This window comes from Rhinatrema bivittatum, chromosome 9 (genome assembly GCF_901001135.1).
Source record: "Rhinatrema bivittatum chromosome 9, aRhiBiv1.1, whole genome shotgun sequence".
NCBI lineage: Eukaryota > Metazoa > Chordata > Amphibia > Gymnophiona > Rhinatrematidae > Rhinatrema > Rhinatrema bivittatum.
Window position 1 is genome coordinate 230,689,272 of NC_042623.1, and position 22,701 is coordinate 230,711,972.

Genomic DNA, 22,701 nt, shown 5'->3' on the forward strand with positions numbered 1-22,701 from the left:
TCCAAGAACTCATCCAATCCTTTTTTAAACACAGCTATACTAACTGCACTAACCACATTCTCTGGCAACAAATTCCAGAGTTTAATTGTGCGTTGAGTAAAAAAGAACTTTCTCCAATTAGTTTTAAATGTGCCCCATGCTAACTTCATGGAGTGCCCCCTAGTCTTTCTACTATCCGAAAGAGTAAATAACCGATTCACATCTACCCGTTCTAGACCTCTCATGATTTTAAACACCTCTATCATATCCCCCCTCAGTCGTCTCTTCTCCAAGCTCAAAAGTCTCTTTAGTCTTTCCTCATAGGGGAGTTGTTCCATTCCCCTTATCATTTTGGTAGCCCTTCTCTGTACCTTCTCCATCGCAATTATATCTTTTTTGAGATGCGGCGACCAGAATTGTACACAGTATTCAAGGTGCGGTCTCACCATGGAGCGATACAGAGGCATTATGACATTTTCCGTTTTATTCACCATTCCTTTTCTAATAATTCCCAACATTCTGTTTGCTTTTTTGACTGCCGCAGCACATTGCACCGACGATTTCAATGTGTTATCCACTATGACACCTAGATCTCTTTCTTGGGTTGTAGCACCTAATATGGAACCCAATATTGTGTAATTATAGCATGGGTTATTTTTCCCTATATGCATCACCTTGCACTTATCCACATTAAATTTCATCTGCCATTTGGATGCCCAATTTTCCAGTCTCACAAGGTCTTCCTGCAATTTATCACAATCTGCTTGTGATTTAACTACTCTGAACAATTTTGTGTCATCTGCAAATTTGATTATCTCACTCGTCGTATTTCTTTCCAGATCATTTATAAATATATTGAACAGTAAGGGTCCCAATACAGATCCCTGAGGCACTCCACTGTCCACTCCCTTCCACTGAGAAAATTGCCCATTTAATCCTACTCTCTGTTTTCGGTCTTTTAGCCAGTTTGCAATCCACGAAAGGACATCGCCACCTATCCCATGACTTTTTACTTTTCCTAGAAGCCTCTCATGAGGAACTTTGTCAAACGCCTTCTGAAAATCCAAGTATACTATATCTACCAGTTCACCTTTATCCACATGTTTATTAACTCCTTCAAAAAAGTGAAGCAGATTTGTGAGGCAAGACTTGCCCTTGGTAAAGCCATGCTGACTTTGTTCCATTAAACCATGTCTTTCTATATGTTCTGTGATTCTGATGTTTAGAACACTTTCCACTATTTTTCCTGGCACTGAAGACAGGCTAACCGGTCTGTAGTTTCCCGGATCGCCCCTGGAGCCCTTTTTAAATATTGGGGTTACATTTGTTATCCTCCAGTCTTCAGGTACAATGGATGATTTTAATGATAAGTTACAAATTTTTACTAATAGGTATGAAATTTCATTTTTTAGTTCCTTCAGAACTCTGGGGTGTATACCATCTGGTCCAGGTGATTTACTACTCTTCAGTTTGTCAATCAGGCCTACCACATCTTCTAGGTTCACCGTGATTTGATTCAGTCCATCTGAATCATTACCCATGAAAACCTTCTCCATTACGGGTACCTCCCCAACATCTAAATTCATTTTACATACTTCAGCTCACAGGACAACTTTTGAAAATTTAGCTGGTGAGGCTGTGCACATAAGTGATGGCCAGGAGAAATAAAAGCTCTTCCTTTATTCAGCTGGCTCAGCAAGCCAATGTGAAAAAGAAAAATCAGTGCTTCTCTACAATCAGTGCTTCTCTACAAGGTTGCGCCCAGTAATCTGTCTGTTTCCATAAGGCTTCCCTTGCTAGGGTCTGCCATCGCATACATGGACAGAACCTCCCATGTTTACCTTCTGATGGAGCTGTTTGCCTCCTAGCACTGTTGCCATGTGTGCAACTTCCTATTCTAATTGACAAGCTTGCTCTACAAAACCTGAGGATGTAAGAAGCTAGCCCACATATTTATTGCCAAATTCGCTGAATGAAGAAAGGATACTGCAACGTCGAGGGCCGCAGAGCCCAGAACAATGAGGAACCATGGTGTAGCTCTCACATAATAGTCAACCTGACGGTCATGGGCCATAACAGCAGCGGCATAGAAAACACTGGCCAAGACAGAGAAGAAGTATGCCCACAGCTGCATCACCGGAAACATCTTCCCCCGCCACTGATCAACCAAGGAGAGACCCAGTGTTATTGTACGCTCTATACATTATCAATACTTTTCTCCACCAATGACTAAGACTAACCAAGGAGAGACCCAGTGTTATCATATGTTCTATGTGTTATTGACACCTTCCCCCATCAATGATTAACCAAAGAGAGACCCATTGTTATTGTACATTCTATACATTATCAATACCCTTCACTAATGACTAACCAAGGAGAGACCCAGCGGGGATCATATTCAATAGGCCGAACAGAGGACAGGTTATCCGGCTAAAGTTAAACATCCCACTGACTATACTAGCTTACAGTTATCTGGCAAAATGTAGCCAAAAACTAAAAAAAACCTATCCGGCTATGTCTGAAAATAGCCAGGTAGGTTTTTCAGCTATCTGGCCAGATAATGTGCTACTTAAAACTGGATATCTTTAAAATATATCCCGCTAAGTAGCACTGTCTTTAAAAAATACAAACCAAACAAACAAGGGCCAGAGGGCCAATCCCCTTCCTCCTCCCCAAAATATCTTACAAAGGCCCTGTCAGGCCGTGCTCTCCTCACCCCTCTAAGAAAGGCAGCGCTGGAAATGTAAGGTTATGCCTCCAGCGCTGCCTCTCTGTACATTTGCATTTGTCCAATATTGCAGACACAGATTAACAGGAAAAGCTCACTCTCTCTTCTCCTTATATATATCCTGATACAGCAAAATTTCCTCCATAGTTCCCTTTAAAGAGGAGCTTACAGTTTACTACTGCACCATAACTACAGCCACAGCTGCAGGGCACCCACATGCACACTCTACCTGACAAACTGGGAGGGCACCCACATGCACACTCTACCTGACAAACTGGGAGAGCATCCAACCCTCCAGAAGGGTTCCAGATGTCTGCCACAATTAGTGCAAACCCAACCATTCAATCTTCTGACAGCTCTCTTTAAAAAAAAAAAAAAGGTGGTATTTCATTTCTACTTACTACTCTTGTGATCAGGGGACACCTGGCCGTCCACGAGATAACCACCGCAACCATTCCCAGGGAGAAACCCATGACTTCGGTATTTTCCTACATTAAAGAGAAAGGTGCAACATTCCAGGAACTGGAGCTCATGGGCTGCCCTCCGCAGCTAACGCCATGCCAAAGTGCCCGGTGCAGTCACACTTTACAAAGCGCCCCCTCACTGAATGCCCTCCAACCACTTCTGAGACTATCAGAAACTGCACTATTTCATTAGGCTTGATCAGATCAGAATAAAGAGGAGCGCTTACAGGGAAGGCCGCTAGCAAATTACACTTGCCATAAAGTTCCTCTACGATTTCCTTTTAGTTTCCTCATCTTTCTGTATTTCTCCTTTTTATCACCTACAGCTGTGGTTTTTAATATTTTCAGGATAGTAGGGGGGCAGGCTCCCTTCATAAGAAGAATCTCTATAGAGTTCCCCACCCAGTCTCAGCGCCCTCCCTCAGTGCCACCCCCACCCTGGCCTCAATCAACCCCCTCAATGTCCCCTCACCAGCCATAACCTCCCCCCCCCCCCCTCAGATCTCCCCCCTTGGGGTCCATCAGAGCCCAGGAATGTGCTTGTTTCTTCTGTTACAGCATCAGATCCAGGCACTTGTCCCAACCACAATTAAAGGGAAAGCTCGTGAACCTATGGGAAGACGAATGCAGAGATTCTGAAATAAAGATATCCCAGAGAAATTCTTAAAGAAACTGTTACGATGTAAGTTGGCCACAGTCAGTTACCTCTTCCGATTTTGGGCAAGATGGACAAAACATTTTTTCCTATAAACAAAAATACATCTGGCCCTGAGTTTGTTACATGGACAGCAGTGCCTGCCTGCCTACCTTTGACACAGATGCCTGGATGGGACTGAAACTCAAGTATCAGGACTCACGAGAACATCCACGTGATCTGATCAAGCCATGCAGGGAGTTTTTTTGTTTATATCTTGTGCGCCCTCTGTTACTCAGTGTATTTTTGTTTGGATGCAGTTCTGCTCCCTATACAGCTTTTTTTTTTTGTTAGATTTGTTTACCTGTGCCACAACATACTCCATAAATCTGAGGGTAGTGCTCTCTTAGGGCCAAGGATTAAATGCTACATGGACCCATTTAGTCCACATGGATATAAAGGTCCTTTATAATAATGGCACCACTTGATTTATTAACCGTACCAATGGTTTTGATCTTTTGGGGTTGGCAACAGATCCGGAACCCTTGTTATTCTATATATTATTCTTTGATCTGATAGCTATTTGAATTTTTTCCCATTTCTGTATTGCATTCTTGAATGTAACCATTTTCCCTTTCCCAAATTCACATGAGATTCCATTTCTTAAAGATCGGATGATGAAACTGCAGGACAGTGCTTGCCAACCACACAGAGGCATGGGATTTGTCTGCTGTAGTGGTTTATTACATCACAAGCTAGTGAACTCGGCTCCCTGGTTTCACACTCGCAGTATGACCTTGAGTAAGACAGCTAATGCTGAATGATCTAGCCTGGCTTAGTAAGATTGGATGGCACATCATGGATAATACACAGAAAAGTTTCTCTGTGGTCAACACTTCAACAAAAGGATGAATCTCTTACTGGACCAACCTTGTCTGGCTGTGAGCATCCGAACTCCTGATCTCATCTGGCAGTGGGATGAGGTCATGAAATGAAACTTAGTTCCCCCTTCTTTATGGAACTAAGTAAAATTGGTCTATACAGAAAAAAAACAACCCTACAGACAAAATCCAGTTCAATGTGACTAAGTCAAAAAGTCAAAAAACAAAAACCTAACTGCACCCTGAAAACAATGTTGTACAACGGGTGACAAGAAAATGAGAGAAGTCATGCCAGGAGGCCTAGGTTCAGCTTTGGAAAAATGATGAATTAAAATAAAATCAACAACAACATTTCAACTTGTCAGTTGGTTTGTGGGAGGCTCCTGGTTACGTGGACTTTTCTCCTACTTAGTATCACCATGAAGTGCTCCCCTGACTTCTCCATGCTTCAGAGCAAAAGATGTATCTAGCAAGGCCAAGAAGGTTGGTGCAGGTTTAATAAAGATTTAGGTAATAAGATCCACTTGGCCTTTATGGTGTAATAATGGCTGATGTAATTTGAGGCTTCAAAAAAACCCCACCAAATTAATTAAAACTAGGGCAGTTAATTACATGGCGCTCAATATTTTCTGTGAGTCTTTTCTCTATGCTTTCACCCTCCAGTGGGTTCCAGTATTGGCCTTCTTCTTCTTCCTTATCAGAAATGATTAAACCTATCATTTTTTAAAATTTTTTTAATGTAAAGCTGTTGACAAAATGTCAGCCTTTTAATTCACTCTGTTACTTAATAAAAGAGGCCTCAGCGGCAGCAGGAAGGAACATATAAGAGGGCATCTGTCTGCTCTGGGTACGGTTTTCTAATTGGAATTTTAATTTCCAGCAGCTGGGATAGGAGGGGATTGGGATTGTTTGCGGCAGAGAGCCGCTGGGATCTCAGCAGAGCACGGTCAGCACTGGCACCACTCTCGCAGCCAGTCCATAGATCCACTCGAAGCTGAAATAGTTCGGCAAATGAATCTTGGGAATCGTCAGGTTCGTTTCCCTATTGTTTGACCTACTCTCCAGACTCTCCAGCTCTCCTCTTCAGCCTCTGTAGCAGGGATATGTAGATAGCTCTTTGGGGAAGAAAACTAATTAAGCTACAGTGACACAATCAATCAACAACACATGCAAAATATCTAAAATAAGAATGATAATAGCACAGCTCTGGTTCAGCAGGGGTAGGCTCAACCAATCCTGGTTGCTAGCTGGGATATTATTTTAATCTTGGTTTCTCTGACAGAGGCAGGACGACAGATATCTCTGTGCCAGGTCAGGCTGGCCCTGATAAAAGGGAGTTTATCTGCTGGCCCTTGGTGATGGCTAACAATGAAACCTCCAGGACCAGTGAGGATTCCAAATTGTGATTTGGAGTCGAAGATCTCTTGTTGTCAAGACAACAACTGTTTCCCCAATACGTGGAGTAATAATGCACGCTTCCTGTAGCCTCTGAAGGACAGGGCCTGTGAAGTCCCAAACATTGATGCACTCCATCTCTTTTGCCAGTCCTTTAAAAGATTTCACAACCTACCAACACTACAAGCAAGCTCAAATGTGATTTATACAGTCTTACATAGACACGCTGAGCTCTTCCTGAGCTCATCTCTCGGGGTGGGTACTACATAGTCTATTTCTTGGATGCATTTCTTTTAATCCCTTGTCAGTAACTTTGATAATAAAATGTTTTAAAATACAAGGTTTGCATGTCAGCTGCTACATCCCAAGCCATGTATAACTAGATGGAAAGCCTTCCAGGGCGCTGCAGCCCTGGAAATCTCAATCTGTGCAGGGGCAGTGACATCATTTCTGACATCAGAACATCTGGAGCGGGTGCCGTGACATCACCTCTGTAATCGGAAACACTGAAAAAAGTGAACAAAAGCCGCACAAACCATTTCATAAGGTGTAAAACCACACTGACTCATGGGAAATACCATATGAATACTTCACCTCCCATTGGTGCTAATGGAGGGTGAGAAGAGCTGCTCCCAGCCTAAATTACAGAAACTTGCTTTATTCAGCCTGGAGTGCATGGGACATTGAATGAGATGCAGAAATAGTGAAAGTGGCCATTCAGATGGCACCAAATGCTTAGCCTTAACCATCACTATTATGATAAGGGCACTGAAGGATGTGTGGGGAACAGGAGACAACTGGAGCTAAAATACACGCCTTGGAAGAGGTATATTTAGACGAATATTACCTGAAGCACCATCCCAAGAAGTCTCCTCCGGGGTCCTTGATGCTCCTCTGAGACAGGTAAAGCACTAGCTGTCGTGAAATAACAACCGATCCCCACAGAGACAGGAAGAGCCAGGGCAAACAGGCTGGTCCTGTACTTTCTCCTTCTTCTAGCACGATAATGACCTGCAGCAAACACTACGGTTTGTTAACTACTCAGAGATAATATCCAGAGGTCTGGTGCTTTTTTTTGGGGAGGGGGGGGGGCTCCCACTCAATCACAACCCAGGGCGGTGGGGGGAGCTGGGATCAGGTGCCATGAGCCTTCACTAGAAATTACCCAGGAATCTCCCTCTATTTTATATCCCTTCCCAACCCATTTAACCCAGCTATCGCGGTGACAGACCTCAGGCGGTGGAGGGGGCTACACGCCAGGGCTCCTTCCAGAACCCGGGAGCCCTAAATCCAGTCACTGGGTGTTCCATGGCAATGAGTGGAACTCCCCCCTCCACCTTAGGAGCTGTGGACACTTCCTCCACAGCATCCTCAGTCCCGGCTGACCCAGAAGTCAAACTCAAAGACTCCTCATGGCAGCGCACACAGGTCTGGCAGTTGACCCTTTAACTCTTGCAGGGTACTTCTTGTATATTAATAATAAAATAAAACCTTGACCAGAATATTTATGACAGAGGTGACCGGATGTTTGTATGAATTCTGAGATGTTTTCATTTATTTTCAAGACACTGTGCTAAGCAGATTACAGCCTTTTAACTTTCTTCCTAAATTCTGAGATCGGCTGTCTTGGCAATAACTCCCAGAATTCTTTGGGCTGGTATTAGAACTCTAGGACCAGACTGACTTAAGAAACTCTGGAATATATTATCTGATGAAAGACCCAACTTACTCCAAGGAAAAGGATTTACATGTATAGAAATAAGGTATCTTAACCTAGAATACTCAAAGAAGGGAAGACAAGCTGGCAAAGTCTAAGCTCTTTTAACCCTGATTAACTAAACCCAGCACTAGAGCTTTACAGCCATGTCACTCAGTTCAAACAAAGGAGTCTAACAGCAAATAATACCTTAGAAAAGTTCCTCATGTGACCATGACACTATGTGAACTTGAGAAAGTTCCTTTATATTCTAGTGCCTATAACTGGGTAATGGTAATGGTTTTCACTCTCCCATTTAAAAGCTGTCATAGAGATCGGGATTCAAAACTGGTAACCCGACATTGCACTCCAGGGGTGGCTATATGCCTTATTCTGAAGTGTTAAACTGGCTGACAGGCACTATACTTTTATTATAACTCTGTTTAACTTAAGAGGAGGAGGAGTGACATCAGACACACTGCAAACATGCAGGCAAGGGTGATAGATCTCACCATGCAACAAGTCTAGGTACCTCTTGCTTTAATGGGATAGAGGAAGGTAGGGACAGGAGTAGACTAAGCAGCGAGGAAGTCACTCTTATCAAACATTTTCCCCTAGGCCCTGAATAAGAGAGATCGTTGATAAATGAAGCAATCTGTAGTTTCCTGAGTTTCAGTACTAGAATCGGGTCTCAATGAATGCTGCATTCAGCTCTCAGCTGCTCGGGTTATTAAATCCAAAAGAAAAGCCTGCATTCTCTTGCAGTAGTCTCCCCCTGAGCTGTCAGCAAAGCACACTGGAGGATGCAAGGCTGGCAAACAGCTGTTGGGATTCTGTACTGCAGGCCCCTTACCTGATTTATATTTGAGTCTGAAACCACAGGCAGGGAAGAGAGTCAAGATAAAGTTAATCACATCGATGGCTGCCATGTAGCCTCCAGTGAATACCTGCAAAACAACCCCAAGATATGCTGTGGGCTGGAGGCCATGTAGGTGCAGATACTAGATTCATGGAAACCATAGACAGATAGGCATGACACACACATACTTCTGTTTTAGATATGTTAAAGAACTGTGCACACTTAGCACGCAGTGATCATAATGGGCGCATTTCCCAATGCTCTGTTTACACAAGCTGCAGTGTACAAGGAACAGAATCACACGTGAACCAGAGAGCTGGATCCAGCCCGACAAGGCTCAAATAGGGCAGGTACTGTTCAGTGATCTTGAACCTAATTTGCAAAGGGATAGTATATGTGTACCTCACTTTCCAAAGCTGCCCACAGGTACAAAAGGAACCATGGAGTCCGTGCCTGCTTTCTCCGGGGGCAGATCTTTGCTGGGAAACAGCACAGAAAGGTTTGAAAAACTTGAATCTACGCTTGTTGTTTTCCCAACAACACCTTAAACACTGTTTCCCCCCTCCCCCACCACAGATATACTTCTTCTCAATCCAGCTTCAAGTAGACAAGCTTTGAATCCCTCTCCGCCTGCCTACTTTGAGCCAGATTGCATGAGGAGATCTCCAGATTGGCCTTTTACCCAGATAAATGCAGAGCTGCCCAAATTACCCAGTTCCAGGAGGGAGATTTTCAGCCAGTTCTGGATTTCTGACAGTCCCAACCTGATGCATTCTGGGTCCTGCAGCACTGATTTCAATGGGGGAGAATCAGAGACTACAAATACCACCCTGATTTGGGATGTAAGCTCAAACCCAGCTCCATACACAGCTCTGAAACTGAGCCTTGTCAGCAAGTGTATTCATGCCTCAAGACATCTCTTTGCATGCTGTGCCGGAGAGGTGACAGACTGCAGAACACGCCCCCCTCTTCCTCCTACATACCTGAATGGTGAGCTGCTTTGACAGAAGTGCCCCAATGGTGTTGCACATGCTTCCCACAAAGCAATAAATAATCCACGACACAGATTCCTGCTGTCTCCATTTCTTTCTGTACCGTAAAAAGAAGAGTCTGGAGGAGAAAGAATGAGCCCTGTGAGTGCCTTCTGCTTTATTTTTTTGTGATTTAAAAAAAAAAAAAAAAAAAGGAAATTCAAGAACATGTAATTCATATTTTGAGAGGCTTCATGGGCTCTCTCCCACTTTGCGTGCATCGCAAGAGCATGAGAAAATGCTGTGAACAAGCAGGCACGCGGGCCTCAAGCCTGCAAAATTCCTTGTACCCGGAGCTACTTGCCCCATGATATTCTTGACCTCATGTGGAGAAAAACATTTTTTGGGCTAGCCCAGAGGATTCTGGGCCTTGTCCTAAGCAGATTTAATCATATGCAGAATGTTTGTTTTTAACCACATTTCCAAATTTCACAAGAGACACTATGAATCCTGTGAACACAGGCAGCTTAGGTTGAGGAGAGAAAAGCAGGCCACCTCCTATTACAAACAAAGCCCTGCAGCCCTTGCTGCTAGCAAGGGCCAGGCCTTCCTTAGCCTCTGAGCTTTCCACTCCAAGGTGGGGGCCACAGGTTAACCAGTGAGTTGCTGGTTTCCCCTGTGAAAAGCAACTATTAATGCTCACAAGTTTCAAACTTGTACTAATTCTGCCCTTGTTACCAGGTGTCCAATATATGCTCACATATTTTTCTAATAGGATGAGAGCTATTTTGGAGGGTAATTTTGTAACATCAAGCATAAATCAGCAGGCAAATAAGCACAATTCTCAACGTGGATTTACCTGCATAAGTCCACATAAAGCCACTTTCAAAGTTATCCCACCAAATCTATCCACACAAATTACGCCTGCTAAATCATCCACACAACTTGTTTGGGAAAGTTTATGTGCATACTTTTTTAAATCCATAAAATCCTCAACTCCCTACCCAGGAACATGTCTGTTCAGTCTGAGTAACCTCAACAGCAAACAGGATCCATATAGGTTTACCAGCACAGTGGGTGACGAATTTTGTAAAAGGTTATTTTACCTGCAAAAGCCCTGTGAATACTAATAGCCCTCCCTAAGCCTTTTTTGCGATACTTCATCCTATCGGGACCTTTAACTTTCTGCCTTACCACAAACGTCTGCCCCAGCCCCAGAAAACGAAACGAAATCGGCGCAGGACTTTACAGTGCATGGGTGGTGATCCAGAATAAAGAGGCGATGATCCAGAGTCCGAAAGAAATGCAGATTTTCTCCTCGGCGAAGCAGTTGATCAGGTAATCCCAGTTCCAGAGGGCGCCCCCGGTGTGGGTCTCATTGCCGATCGCCACCATCCTTCCGGCAAAGTCTGGCCCCGCTCCAGCCTCGGCACGGACTGCAAGCGCACGAGGTGAAGAGAGGGCGGATCAGGGGGGGTCCCGGGGAGCCATGCACCCGTGGGGGGGAGGACGTGTGGGCCCGGGAGCAGCTGCGGCCCAGGCACCTTCCCCCTCAGCTTCCTGCTGCGCCCTGCACCGACTCCCCCCCACCCCCGTGGGCTGGCCACAGGTTGCATCAACCGGCTCGGCTGCATTCTTCGGGTTAAAACAGGTTCATTTCCCCGCTAATCAGGCGAACCAGCCGTCTTACCGCAACGCCACCGACAGCGAGAGAAGAAGGGGCTGCTTTCCTGAAAATCTCACATGAAGTTTTCATGTTTGATCTTTTTCTCTTGCTGCCTCCCCGAGCGCCAGGACTGCTTTATTTATAACAATGCATCGCACAGAAAAAAATATTTGTGCCTCTGCTGGAACCTCGTAACAGATCATTAAAAAAAATCGTTGCAAACTTGTGCTACTTCTTCCTCTTTTTCTGTGAGTAATGATGCTTTAGGATTGGGAATCCAGATGACACATGCTCAAGTCTCCCGCCCTGACATCCCTGGGTTCAGCAGTCCCTGCGCATGAGTTCTGGAGTCTCCAGTAAGGTGAGACGCTCTCCTGCGCCATCCCTCCACCTTCTCCCATACCCTGACATGCCCAGGAAAGACGTGATGGGAGGTGCTGCAGGCAAAGCTTTTAACACAGCAGTACTGAGGCCGGGCTCGACTTTAGGGGTTTGTGTGACTGGTGCACAGTTCCAGGACTAGGGAGGGTGCAAGGAGAGTAGCTGCCCCATGCATCCGGCCCATCGTGTGAACACAAAAGGCTCTGCCCCTTGAGTCTCTCTCTTTCTTTCTGTCCTCTTCAATACCTGTTTTTAATCGATGACAATACACCTTATATACAATCCATTCTTAATAATGGTTCCTTTCTATTACTAAGATTATTATATATTAATGTCATAATAGTATTTCCTAGCGTGTAGCAGATGGACTCAAAACAAATGGGTATAGTGTGCTCGTGCTAGCAATTGGAGACGGATCTGACGTCAGCACGGGTACATATACCCCCACAGGACGTGTAGCAAATCAGTAATTTCCGTCTCCAAAGCAGTGTGGAGCTACCTCACGCTCGCTGAGCGTGTTTCCAAATTCTAACGACTAAATTCATAGAAGAATCCTACTGACGCCCCGCACTCCTGTGGTGATACCAGGCGGTCACTCACCCAGTTGAAGTTTCCCGAGCTGACTTCTGTGGTCCCTCGGAGGTAAGAGCCTCGGTCCGGTCGCCGGTTCGCGGCAGGGACCTAGCCCCCGAGTGAGAAGGGCTCGGGCGCGGCTTGGCCCCCGAGCGAGACGAGTTCGGGCGCGGCCTAGAGGCAGCCTCAGTCCCGGCGTGGACTTGGCCCCCAAGCGAGACGAGTTCGGGTGCGGCCTAGAGGCAGGGGGTGCACTTCCTTATGCGCGGCGGTGAAGGTACTCACCCTCTCCCCCCGCAGCCGGAGACCGCCCGGGTTGCAGCTGGGAAGCGCCGAAGACAAGGTAAGGCGTACATCTTTACTTGGTCTCCGAGGAAGTGTGGACTAACGGGGCCTGCCTACGAGGAAGCCCGCCAAGGAGGTCGCCATTTTGCCTGCCTACTCGCCTTCGCCAACTAAGGCTAAGCGCCCGCGATAGGCGCACGTTGTTAGCGCACGCGATAGGCGCACGTTGACTAAGCGCATATTGTAAGACGCCCGTTTATAGGTGCACATTTATAAGACGCCCGTTTATAGGCGCACATTATCAGACGCCCGTTCATAGGCGCACATTATAAGACACCCGTTCATAGGCGCACATTTATAAGACGCCCGTTTATAGGCGCACATTTATAAGACGCCCGTTCTAGGCGCATACTGTTAAGCACACTTGTTAGGCGCACATCCTTGGGCGACACCGAATTTCAGGCAAATGGAGCATAAGAGAGCCCATGCGCCCGCAGAGCCGGCACCTCCAGAATCAGGCATGAAAGCTCTAAGCCTCTGCTCAGCATACAACCTCAGAGCCACACAGAGCGAGGAAGCAGACTCACTGTGTGCCCAATGTGAGGAGGCCATGGGAGTTCCAGGACAGGACCGGCCCCAGCCCAGCGGTTCCTCAGGGAGCACACCGGACTTAGCGGGCCGCGGCGAGCAGCCAGGGAACCCGAGAGACCTGGTGCCCCTACGGCCAGATCCGGCTTCGCTTTCCTGGGTGGAATTATTCAAGGGGATTCACGCCTTTGTCCAGATGCAGTCTGCTCCTCGAATGGGTCTTTCCGTCCTGGTTGATCCGGCCCCTGGACCCTCGAGACCTAGGCGTGGCCACTCGCCACCCGACAGCCCCGATTATGGGGATTCGGATTGCTCCGAGGAAAATGAGGAGCCCCCCGAGGAGGGTGAACTTCCCTCGGAGATAGAACCATACCGGACCATGAGGCGCTTCTTTCGGAAAGAGGATCTTTCAGGCCTGGTCTCACAATGCCTATCGGAACTGGCCATTCCGGGCCAGGAGGCCCCAGGGGACCCTAAAATGAACCCCCTGTTAGAGAGCCTGCGCCAACCGGCTCACCATTCTCCCCTCCTACAAGCAGCACAGCAGCTAATCGATCTGGAATGGAAGGCACCGGAGGCCTCATTCAAAGGGGGTCGGGCCTTGGCAGGCATGTACCCTCTGGATCCGGCGTCCAAGGAGCTGCTGGCGTGCCCCAAGGTAGACGCTATAGTTAACGCAATAGTGAAGCACACCACCATTCCGGCTGAGGGGGGAGCGGCCCTCAAGGATACGCATGACCGACGCATGGACACCATTCTGAAACAAGCTTTTGAGGTAGCAGCCATGTCGCTACGAATCGCGACCTGCTGCACTGTGGTGACGCGCTCCTGTTTATCACAAGCGAGAAACAACACCCAGGGAGCAGACATGGAATCAGCTCTCGCATTTCTCACTGACGCAGCCTCCGACCTCGTCCGTACGGCAGCCAAGGGAGTGTCCTCCTCAGTGGCAGCCAGGAGACAGCTTTGGCTACGTAATTGGGCGGCCGACTCGTCCTCCAAAACACGACTCACGAGAATGCCCTTTAAGGGTTCCCTACTGTTCGGTAGCGATCTCGAGAACTGGGCTACTAAATGGGGTGCCTCTCCATTACCCCGTCTACCAGAAGACAGGTCGAGGAGGAGCCAGCGTTCTTTTTCTAGACCATCCAGAGGTAGAAATTCTCAGCGCTTCAACCCTTACAGGACTCGCTATCGAGCACCTCGTTCCCAGGCCAGGAACCAGCCCTTTCGGACTAAGCACAACAAGAAGAGAACCGGCTCGGGTTCTGGCCCCGGCCGCAACCCACAATGACAATCAGCCGACCCATCCGGGGGTAGCAGCCATAGGGGGCAGGCTAACCCTCTTCTACCGCAGGTGGGTCGAGATCACTTCGGACCAGTGGGTCCTCGCCATCATCCGGGAAGGATATTACCTGGATTTCCTTCGGCTTCCGCCGAACAAGTTTGTGGAATCTCCTTGTTCACCGCTCAAGGCAGCGGCACTAGAAGTGACCTTACAGAGGCTTCTGGCCCTAAAAGCCATAATCCCAGTACCTGCAGGAGAGATAACTTCTGGGCATTATTCCATTTATTTCATAGTACCCAAGAAGGAGGGCACTTTCAGGCCCGTCCTGGACTTCAAGTCAGTCAACCGACACCTACGGGTCCCCAGCTTTCGCATGGAAACTCTACGGTCGGTCAAGAATTCAGTACAGCCAGGGGAGTTTCTCACCTCCCTAGATCTGTCGGAAGCCTATTTACATATCCCAATCCATCGGGATCACCAGCGCTATTTACGCTTCAAAGTCCTGAATCAGCACTTCCAGTTCTGAGCTTTACCCTTCGGGTTAGCCACCGCGCCGCGGATCTTTACCAAGGTCATAGTAGTAGTGGCGGCAGCACTCAGGAAGGAAGGAATTCTCGTCCATCCCTACCTGGACAATTGGCTGATCAGGGCAAAGTCACCGGAGGAGAGCCACTGGGCAACCAACAGAGTTATAGCTCTTCTGGAAAGCCTTGGATGGGTAGTCAATATAAACAAGAGCTCCCTACAGCCGTCTCAGTCGCTGGAATACTTAGGGGTCCAATTCGACACACAAGAAGACAAGGTCAGCCTGACCTCCAAGAGAAAGTCAAAACTCCAGACTCATCTGCAGGTTATGCTGAGCGCCAGCTGGCCCACAGCTCGGGATTACCTACAGGTCCTCGGCCTCATGGCATCCACTCTGGAGGTGGTACCATGGGCGCGGGCTCATATGAGACCATTACAACGCGCTCTTCTATCTCGATGGAGCCCACGATCACAGAACTACACCATACACCTACCTCTACCGGCCTGAGTGCGGTATCAGCTACGGTGGTGGTTGCAGCCCGGCCGCATAAGCCGGGGGTCAAGAACGTCCTCCCCAACCTGGATCCTGCTCACCACAGACGCCATCCTGAACGGATGGGGAGCACACTGCGAGGAGCTCACCGCCCAAGGGCGGTGGACCAGAGAAGAGTCAAGGTGGAACATCAACCGACTAGAGGCACGGGCAGTCAGGCTAGCGTGCCTGCGATTTGCCCACAGACTTCGCAACAGAGCGATCAGAGTGATGTCAGACAACGCCACCACGGTGGCATACATCAACCGACAGGGCTGAACCAGAAGCCAACAAGTGTCCCTAGAGATAACTCCCCTGATGATTTGGGCAGAAGCAAATCTCCAGGACATCTCCGCCGTCCACATCGCTGGGAAGGACAACACCACGGCAGACTTCCTCAGCAGAGAAAGCCTAAACACGGGGGAATGGCAGCTGTCGCCCACGGCCTTCCAGATGATTGTGGACCAGTGGGGGACGCCAGCCATGGACCTATTAGCGGACAGGTCCAACGCTCAGGTTCCCAGATATTTCAGCCGCAGGCGGGATCCTCGAGCCCAGGGGATCGATGCCCTGGTACAGCCATGGCCTCAAGGGATCCTGCTATACGCCTTTCCTCCATGGCCCCTGCTGGGCACCATTGTACACAGGATTCAGCAGCACAGAGGCCTGGTTCTTCTAGTGGCCCCGGACTGGCCAAGAAGACCCTGGTACGCAGACATGAGGAGACTGCTGGCAGGGAACCCTCTACCTCTGCCTCCATACAGGGACCTGCTACGGCAAGGCCCCAATCCTCCACGAGGATCCAGCTCAATTCTCTCTTACGGTCTGGCCATTGAGAGGGCTAGACTGAAGAAAAGAGGATACTCGGAGCCGGTAATAGATACACTTCTCCAAGCACGTAAGTTCTCCACATCACTGACATATATCAGGATCTGGAGAGTTTTTGAAGCCTGGTGCGACTCTCACGGCACCAATTCGCATGCCACTAAGATTCCTATCATTTTGGACTTCCTACAAGATGGACTTCAGAAGGGTCTGTCCCTCAGCTCCATCAAGGTTCAGGTAGCAGCGCTGTCTTGCTACGGTCCCAGGAGTGGCGGCAACACCATTGCCAAACACCCAGACGTTTCACGTTTCCTGAAAGGAGTCAAACACATTTGCCCGCCACTGAAGTGGCCAGTGCCCTTGTGGAACCTCAACCTAGTATTGGAATTTCTAGCGGGATCAGCCTTCAGGCCCCTTCGAGGCCTGTCTCTCCGTTTGTTAACCTTGAAGATGGTGTTCTTGCTGGCTGTGTGTTCAGCACGCTGCATCTCAGAGCTACAAGCACTATCCTGCCGTGATCCATTTCTCAGAATCACTCCAGAGGCTATCCATCTTCGTACAGTTCCATCCTTTTCACCCAAAGTGGTCTCACACTTTCACCTCAACCAAACCATATTCTTGCCTACCACGGAAGATTTGAAGAAGTCGGAAGAAGGTCGAATGCTACGCCATCTCGACATTGGCAGACTGCTGTCCAGATACCTAGAAATGTCAGAAGCAGTACGAAAGATGGACCACCTGTTCGTCCTGCACAGCGGGAAGAAGCAAGGGGAAGCGGCCTCACGGCCAGCCATCGCCCGCTGGATTAAAGAAATTATCAAGGCAGCCTACATAGAGGCGGGAAAACCACTGCCTCTACAGGTCAAGGCTCATTCTACCAGAGCACAATCGGCCTTTTGGGCAGAAACTAAGCTGCTGTCACCTGCAGAGATATGTAAAGCGGCGACTTGGTCCTCCCTCCATACCTTATCCAGATTCTATCGTCTGGACGTCCAGGCCCGGGAGGACACAGCATTTGCGAGGGCAATCCTACACGGTCCTCGGACAGCCTCCCGCCTAGTCCGGGAGTAGCTTTTGTACATCCCATTTGTTTTGAGTCCATCTGCTACAAGCTAGGAAATGTTGAGATTACTTACCTGATAATCTCCTTTTCCTTAGTGTATGCAGATGGACTCAGCATCCCGCCCGGCTGCCGGTATACATGGGGATTCGCCGACTCACGGTAAGCCATGTTTTCCTTATATAGGGCATCCACCCTGCCGGGTGTCGACGCCTTCCGGCTGAGTACACTGGCAGTCTCCAGCTACCATCAATTGGTCAGGGTAATCCTGTTCATTTAATCGATCGGTCAGTCACACATATATCCATAAAAGCTTTGCAAGGAAGATTACTGATTTGCTACACTTCCTGTGGGGGTATATGTACCCGTGCTGACATCAGATCAGTCTCCAACTGCTAGCACGAGCACACTATACCCATTTGTTTTGAGTCCATCTGCATACACTAAGGAAAAGGAGATTATCAGGTAAGTAATCTCAACATTTGGTCTCAGCCTTGCTTCACTTTAACAATTTTTCTGATGTTATTTCATGTGATATGTCTTCATATCTGCTACTTGCTGCTTGTCTACTATTTTATGTCAATAATTGTTTTATTAAAAAATGTTTATGTATCTCTTTTGTAGCCCCTGTTGCAGCCCCATTATTGGGCGAAACTCGGCCTAAGTGGGCATAATTTAAGACTATTTTCTCTGGATTGTTTACTTAATAAAGGAGTCCCTATATCTAAAGAGATCAATCATGTTCTACTGTGTTTGCCTCCTGGCTCTTCTCGACTATCTACTGTCTTGTTTCCTCAGTCCAGTGACTCTATTGGCCACCAGTGTCCCAAATTTCAGGCAACAAAGAACAGCCCTCTGCTGCCTGCCCCAGCCCCTTCCTTTCCAAGCAGTATGCAAAAGGAGCTGGAGTATGAGTCTGGGGCAGACAGAGCACAGCAGAAAGCAAAGAAAAACCCTCTACTCCCTAATCAAGCCCCTCTTCTTTTGTCTACAGGGACAGGAAGGAAGGAGGTGAAGCTGGAGTGGACAGCAGAAAAAGAACAATTCAGCTTTTGTCTTCATATTTCTGTTTATAATATGTAATCCCTTATTCTGTATTGATGAGGGTCTGTGATCTGTGAGTGTGGTGGAGGGTAAGGTATTTTGCTAACACATAACAACATAAGATTTGCCATATTGGGTCAGACCAACGTCCATCAAGCCCAGTATCCTGTTTCCAATCCAGGTCAAAAGTAGCTGGTAGGATCCCGAAGGGTAGATAGAGTCCATGCTGCTTATCCCAAGAAATATTACCTGTTCATGGAAAGGGTAATAAGAAGCTATGCCATATTGATAATTTCAATTCCTGGCTCAAATATTGGTGTGGATTTGGATACACTGGAGGCTGAGGTCGAGTAATAAAAGGCTATATGGAAAGGATGGCCTACATTTGTCAGTAGCAGGAAAGAGGATGCTATCTGAGAAATTCAGATCATATATTACCAGGCAATTAAACTAACAAATGGGGGGAGCAGGAGACGGCCAATAAAAGCTATAAAAGATGTGGAAGGAGAAAACAACAAAATCAATCAGCTCAAAAAAGCAGAACAGGTGTCTAAGAAGCAAAACAAATCAAGGGAAAGTAAGTGGAAAGCTATGAGTACAAATGCTCATAGTTTGGTCAATAAAATCCCAGACCTGCAGGCCTTAATGGCTCTGTATCGCTCCATGGTGAGACCGCACCTTGAATACTGTGTACAATTCTGGTCGCCGCATCTCAAAAAGATATAGTTGTGATGGAGAAGGTACAGAGAAGGGCAACCAAATTATAAAGGGGATGGAACAGCTCCCCTATGAGGAAAGACTAAAGAGGTTAGGACTTTTCAGCTTGGAGAAGAGATGGCTGAGGGGGGATATGATAGAGATGTTTAAAATCATGAGAGGTCTAGAACAGGTAGATGTGAATCGGTTGTTTACTCTTTCGGATAGTAGAAAGACTAGGGGGCACTCCATGAAGTTAGCATGGGGCACATTTAAAACTAATCGGAGAAAGTTCTTTTTTACTCAATGCACAATTAAACTCTGGAATTTGTTGGCAGAGGATGTGGTTAGTGCAGTTAGTATAGCTGTGTTTAAAAAAGGATTGGATAAGTTATTGGAGGAGAAGTCCATTACCTGCTATGAATTAAGTTGACTTAGAAAATAGCCACTGCTATTACTAGCAACGGTAACATGGGATAGACTTAGTTTTTGGGTACTTGCCAGGTTCTTATGGCCTGGACTGGCCACTGCTGGAAACAGGATGCTGGGCTTGATGGACCCTTGGTCTGACCCAGTATGGCATTTTCTTATGTTCTTATGTCTGCTCTGACATTGTCTTTTCCTGTGATGTGGGAGGCCGAGATCATTTGTAGATTCAGTTCCACCTATTCCATAAGGAGATCTATCTCCATAGACACTTGCTGGCTCTTGGTTCCTCCCTGGCAGTTGATGTAGGCTACCGTTGTTGTGTTGTCTGACATCACGTGGACTGCCTGACCCTGGAGTAAAGTGGCTGAATTGTAGACATGCCAATCTAACCTCTCAGGCTTTCAGGCGGTTTATGCTCCAGAGTGCTTCTTCCTTAGTCCAACATCCCTGGGCCATCAGATCCTGACAGTGAGCTCCCCAACCCCAGAGGCTTGCATCTGTCATGAGAACCAGCCAGTTTGGCGGGGACAGGTTTACAACCTTGCCCAGGTGAGTTTCTTGAAGCCACCACTGCTGCAGCACACTGAGCCGACGATTTTAAAGTATTATCCACTATGATGCCTAGATCTTTTTCCTGGGTGGTAGCTCTTAATATGGAACCTAACATCGTGTAACTACAGCAAGGGTTATTTTTCCCTGTATGCAACACCTTGCACTTGTCCACATTAAATTTCATCTGCCATTTGGATGCCCAATCTTCCAGTCTTGCAAGGTCCTCCTGTAATGTATCACCATCGTGGAAGCCCATCAGATATATTCCACGACCTCTTTGGCAATCCTTTCCTCTGCCTGACTTTTTGCTATCTTGATTACTTTCTTCATCTCCCTCAGTTTCACCAGATATTCTTCCCTGTGTTCCTCTTTTTGGGATCCTTTATATTTCTTGAACTCTGGGGTTTTTGCCTTGATTTTATCTGCCACGTCCTTTCAGAAGCAGATTGGTTTCTTATTTCTTTTACTTTTGTTTAGTTTTCTAACATATAGATTTGTTGTCTTTATAATTGCTCCTTTTAGATTGGCCCACTTTTGTTCTACCTCTCTCATTTTTTCCATCTTCTAGTTCTATTTCCAAGTTTTTCCCCATTTCGACAAAGTCCATATTTTTGAAATTCAAAACTTGAGTCGTGTGACCTCTCTGAATCCTATTTGCAATATCAAACCATACCATTTGATGATCACTGGTGCTGAGGTGGGCACCCACTTGGACATTAGAGACATAATGGATGGGTCAGAAAAACTTCATTGGGCCAACCTGAACCTGGCCCTCTCTTGAGCTGTCGACTCTGAAAGGACTGAGACCTCACCGAGCACCAAGACCTCTGAAATGCCAAGTTTGTGTAGGGCGCCCCTGGATCAACCCCTCATAGATAAGGGGCATTGTGACTAATTTCTCTTATCTTCCAGTAGTCGGGGGACTGGAGATTCACCCCACTTACCGGCCAGCTTTTCCAATTCACTTCCAAAGAGGAGTGATCCCTTAAAGGGCATCTTTGTGAGGTTTGCCTTAGAGGTTGTGTCTGCTGACCAATTTCGCAGCCATAGCTCTCTTCTAGCCGTGATCACTGAGGCCACTCCTCTGGCCAAGGTACGGACTAGGTCAGAGCCCGCGTCAGCTAAAAAGGCAGCGGCAGGCTCCATAGCTTCTCTGGAATATGCCCCTGAGTCATCCACCTCTCTAGAGAAGAGCAGGCATGAGCGAGCCACCAGGGCACAGCAGGAAGCAAACTGTAAAGTCATTGCTGCCGAGTCAAAGGCTTGCTTAAGGATGGAATCCATCCACCTATCATGCGCATCCTTTAAGGCCGCTCCTCCCTCCACTGGGATAGTTATTTACTTGGACCCAGTGCAGACCAGCGCATCCACTTTAGGGAAGTGCAGGCATTCTCTTGCCGCCGGATCCAGTGGGTATAGAGCTTCTAATGCTTGACCACCTTTAAAACGTGCTTCAAAGGTGTTACGCCTGTAGGTCGCAGACGGCTGCGACCTCTCTTGCTCACCTCCTTTTTCCCTACTCCATCAATCCTAGGAAGAATGGCGGCCTCCGCCAAACAACGCCAACCTCCCCGGCGTCCCCGGGACGGCATGGGTGCTGCCGACCACCATCTTGTCTCCGGAATTACCGAAGGCGCGTGCACAAGGGCCTCCTTTGTACACGTCGGGGGGGGAACCTCGGGGGCATCCCCTCCTGATGACGTCAACTCACTGCTGTACTTAAGCCTACCGGCCCTCTGCTACTACAAGTTAGCAAGGAGTTCCCTCGTTGCTGAATCCGCTCCATTCTTGGACTTCCAGTTCCAGATTCCTTTCTTGGCATGTGGACGCTCTGGGTACCTGCTCCTCAGGGGCCCTTCCGCATTCCTGGCTATCCGCTCCTCAGAGAGCCTTCCTGTCTTGGGTATCTATCTGACACACTTCTCGGGACACTCTCCTGGAACTTCCACTTGTGAGTACTTCACTACAGACTTCAATGATACTAGCTTTTCTGAAGCTTCTCCGCGGTGTACCCAGTGTCTCAGGCCACTACCGTTCCTCTTCAGTAGAAGTTGTTCCAGTATACCCTGTACTGCAGGGTATTGCCGCACCAGCTACAAGATCCACTTCCGGGTTTTGCACCTCAGTCTTCTCATCATCATCAGCTACAGTGCAGACATCCTCGGTGTACCCCGCTCTGCGGGCCACTACCGGATCTGCACTTCTGAAGTAATCTCTACTCGTCTGAAGGGACTTCCTGGTGTACCCCGCTCTGCGGGGCCACTACCGGATCTTCACATTAGTGGTATCACCTTGGGTATTCCCCACTGCTCAGAATTGTACTTATTTGCATCTCCCGTTTTGCGGGCTCTGTTTTTCCTTCCTTCATAATAAAGTCTCTAACATACAGCTGTGTCCTACGCCGCTGAGACCACGTCTACCAACGGTGAGGCTCACAGGGCTCCTCCCTGTGGGCGGAGACATAAGAACATAAGAACATAAGAAAATGCCATACTGGGTCAGACCAAGGGTCCATCAAGCCCAGCATCCTGTTTCCAACAGTGGCCAATCCAGGCCATAAGAACCTGGCAAGTACCCAAAAACTAAGTCTATTCCATGTAACCATTGCTAATGGCAGTGGCTATTCTCTAAGTGAACTTAATAGCAGGTA

The 22,701-nt window shown here is 47.6% G+C and overlaps 1 protein-coding gene across 4 annotated transcripts in view; it reads right to left on the reverse strand.

Moving 5' to 3' along the window:
* TMEM44 (transmembrane protein 44) overlaps positions 1-11,567 on the reverse strand; it is a 61,812-nt gene extending 50,245 nt beyond the window's left edge. Inside the window, exons 1-6 of one of the 4 annotated variants that reach the window (XM_029615366.1) lie at positions 10,857-11,566; positions 9,620-9,746; positions 8,631-8,724; positions 6,929-7,092; positions 3,109-3,195; positions 1,967-2,137 (exon numbers count right to left, since the gene is read on the reverse strand). In XM_029615366.1, the coding sequence (XP_029471226.1) occupies positions 1,967-2,137; positions 3,109-3,195; positions 6,929-7,092; positions 8,631-8,724; positions 9,620-9,746; positions 10,857-11,002 (789 nt within the window). In that variant the 5' untranslated portion in view covers positions 11,003-11,566. Of the gene's footprint in view, positions 1-1,966; positions 2,138-3,108; positions 3,196-6,928; positions 7,093-8,630; positions 8,725-9,619; positions 9,747-10,801 lie in introns of all 4 variants that reach the window. The other 3 variants (XM_029615365.1, XM_029615368.1, XM_029615367.1) reach the window with 3 other exon arrangements.
* Between the last annotated feature and the right edge of the window lie 11,134 nt (positions 11,568-22,701).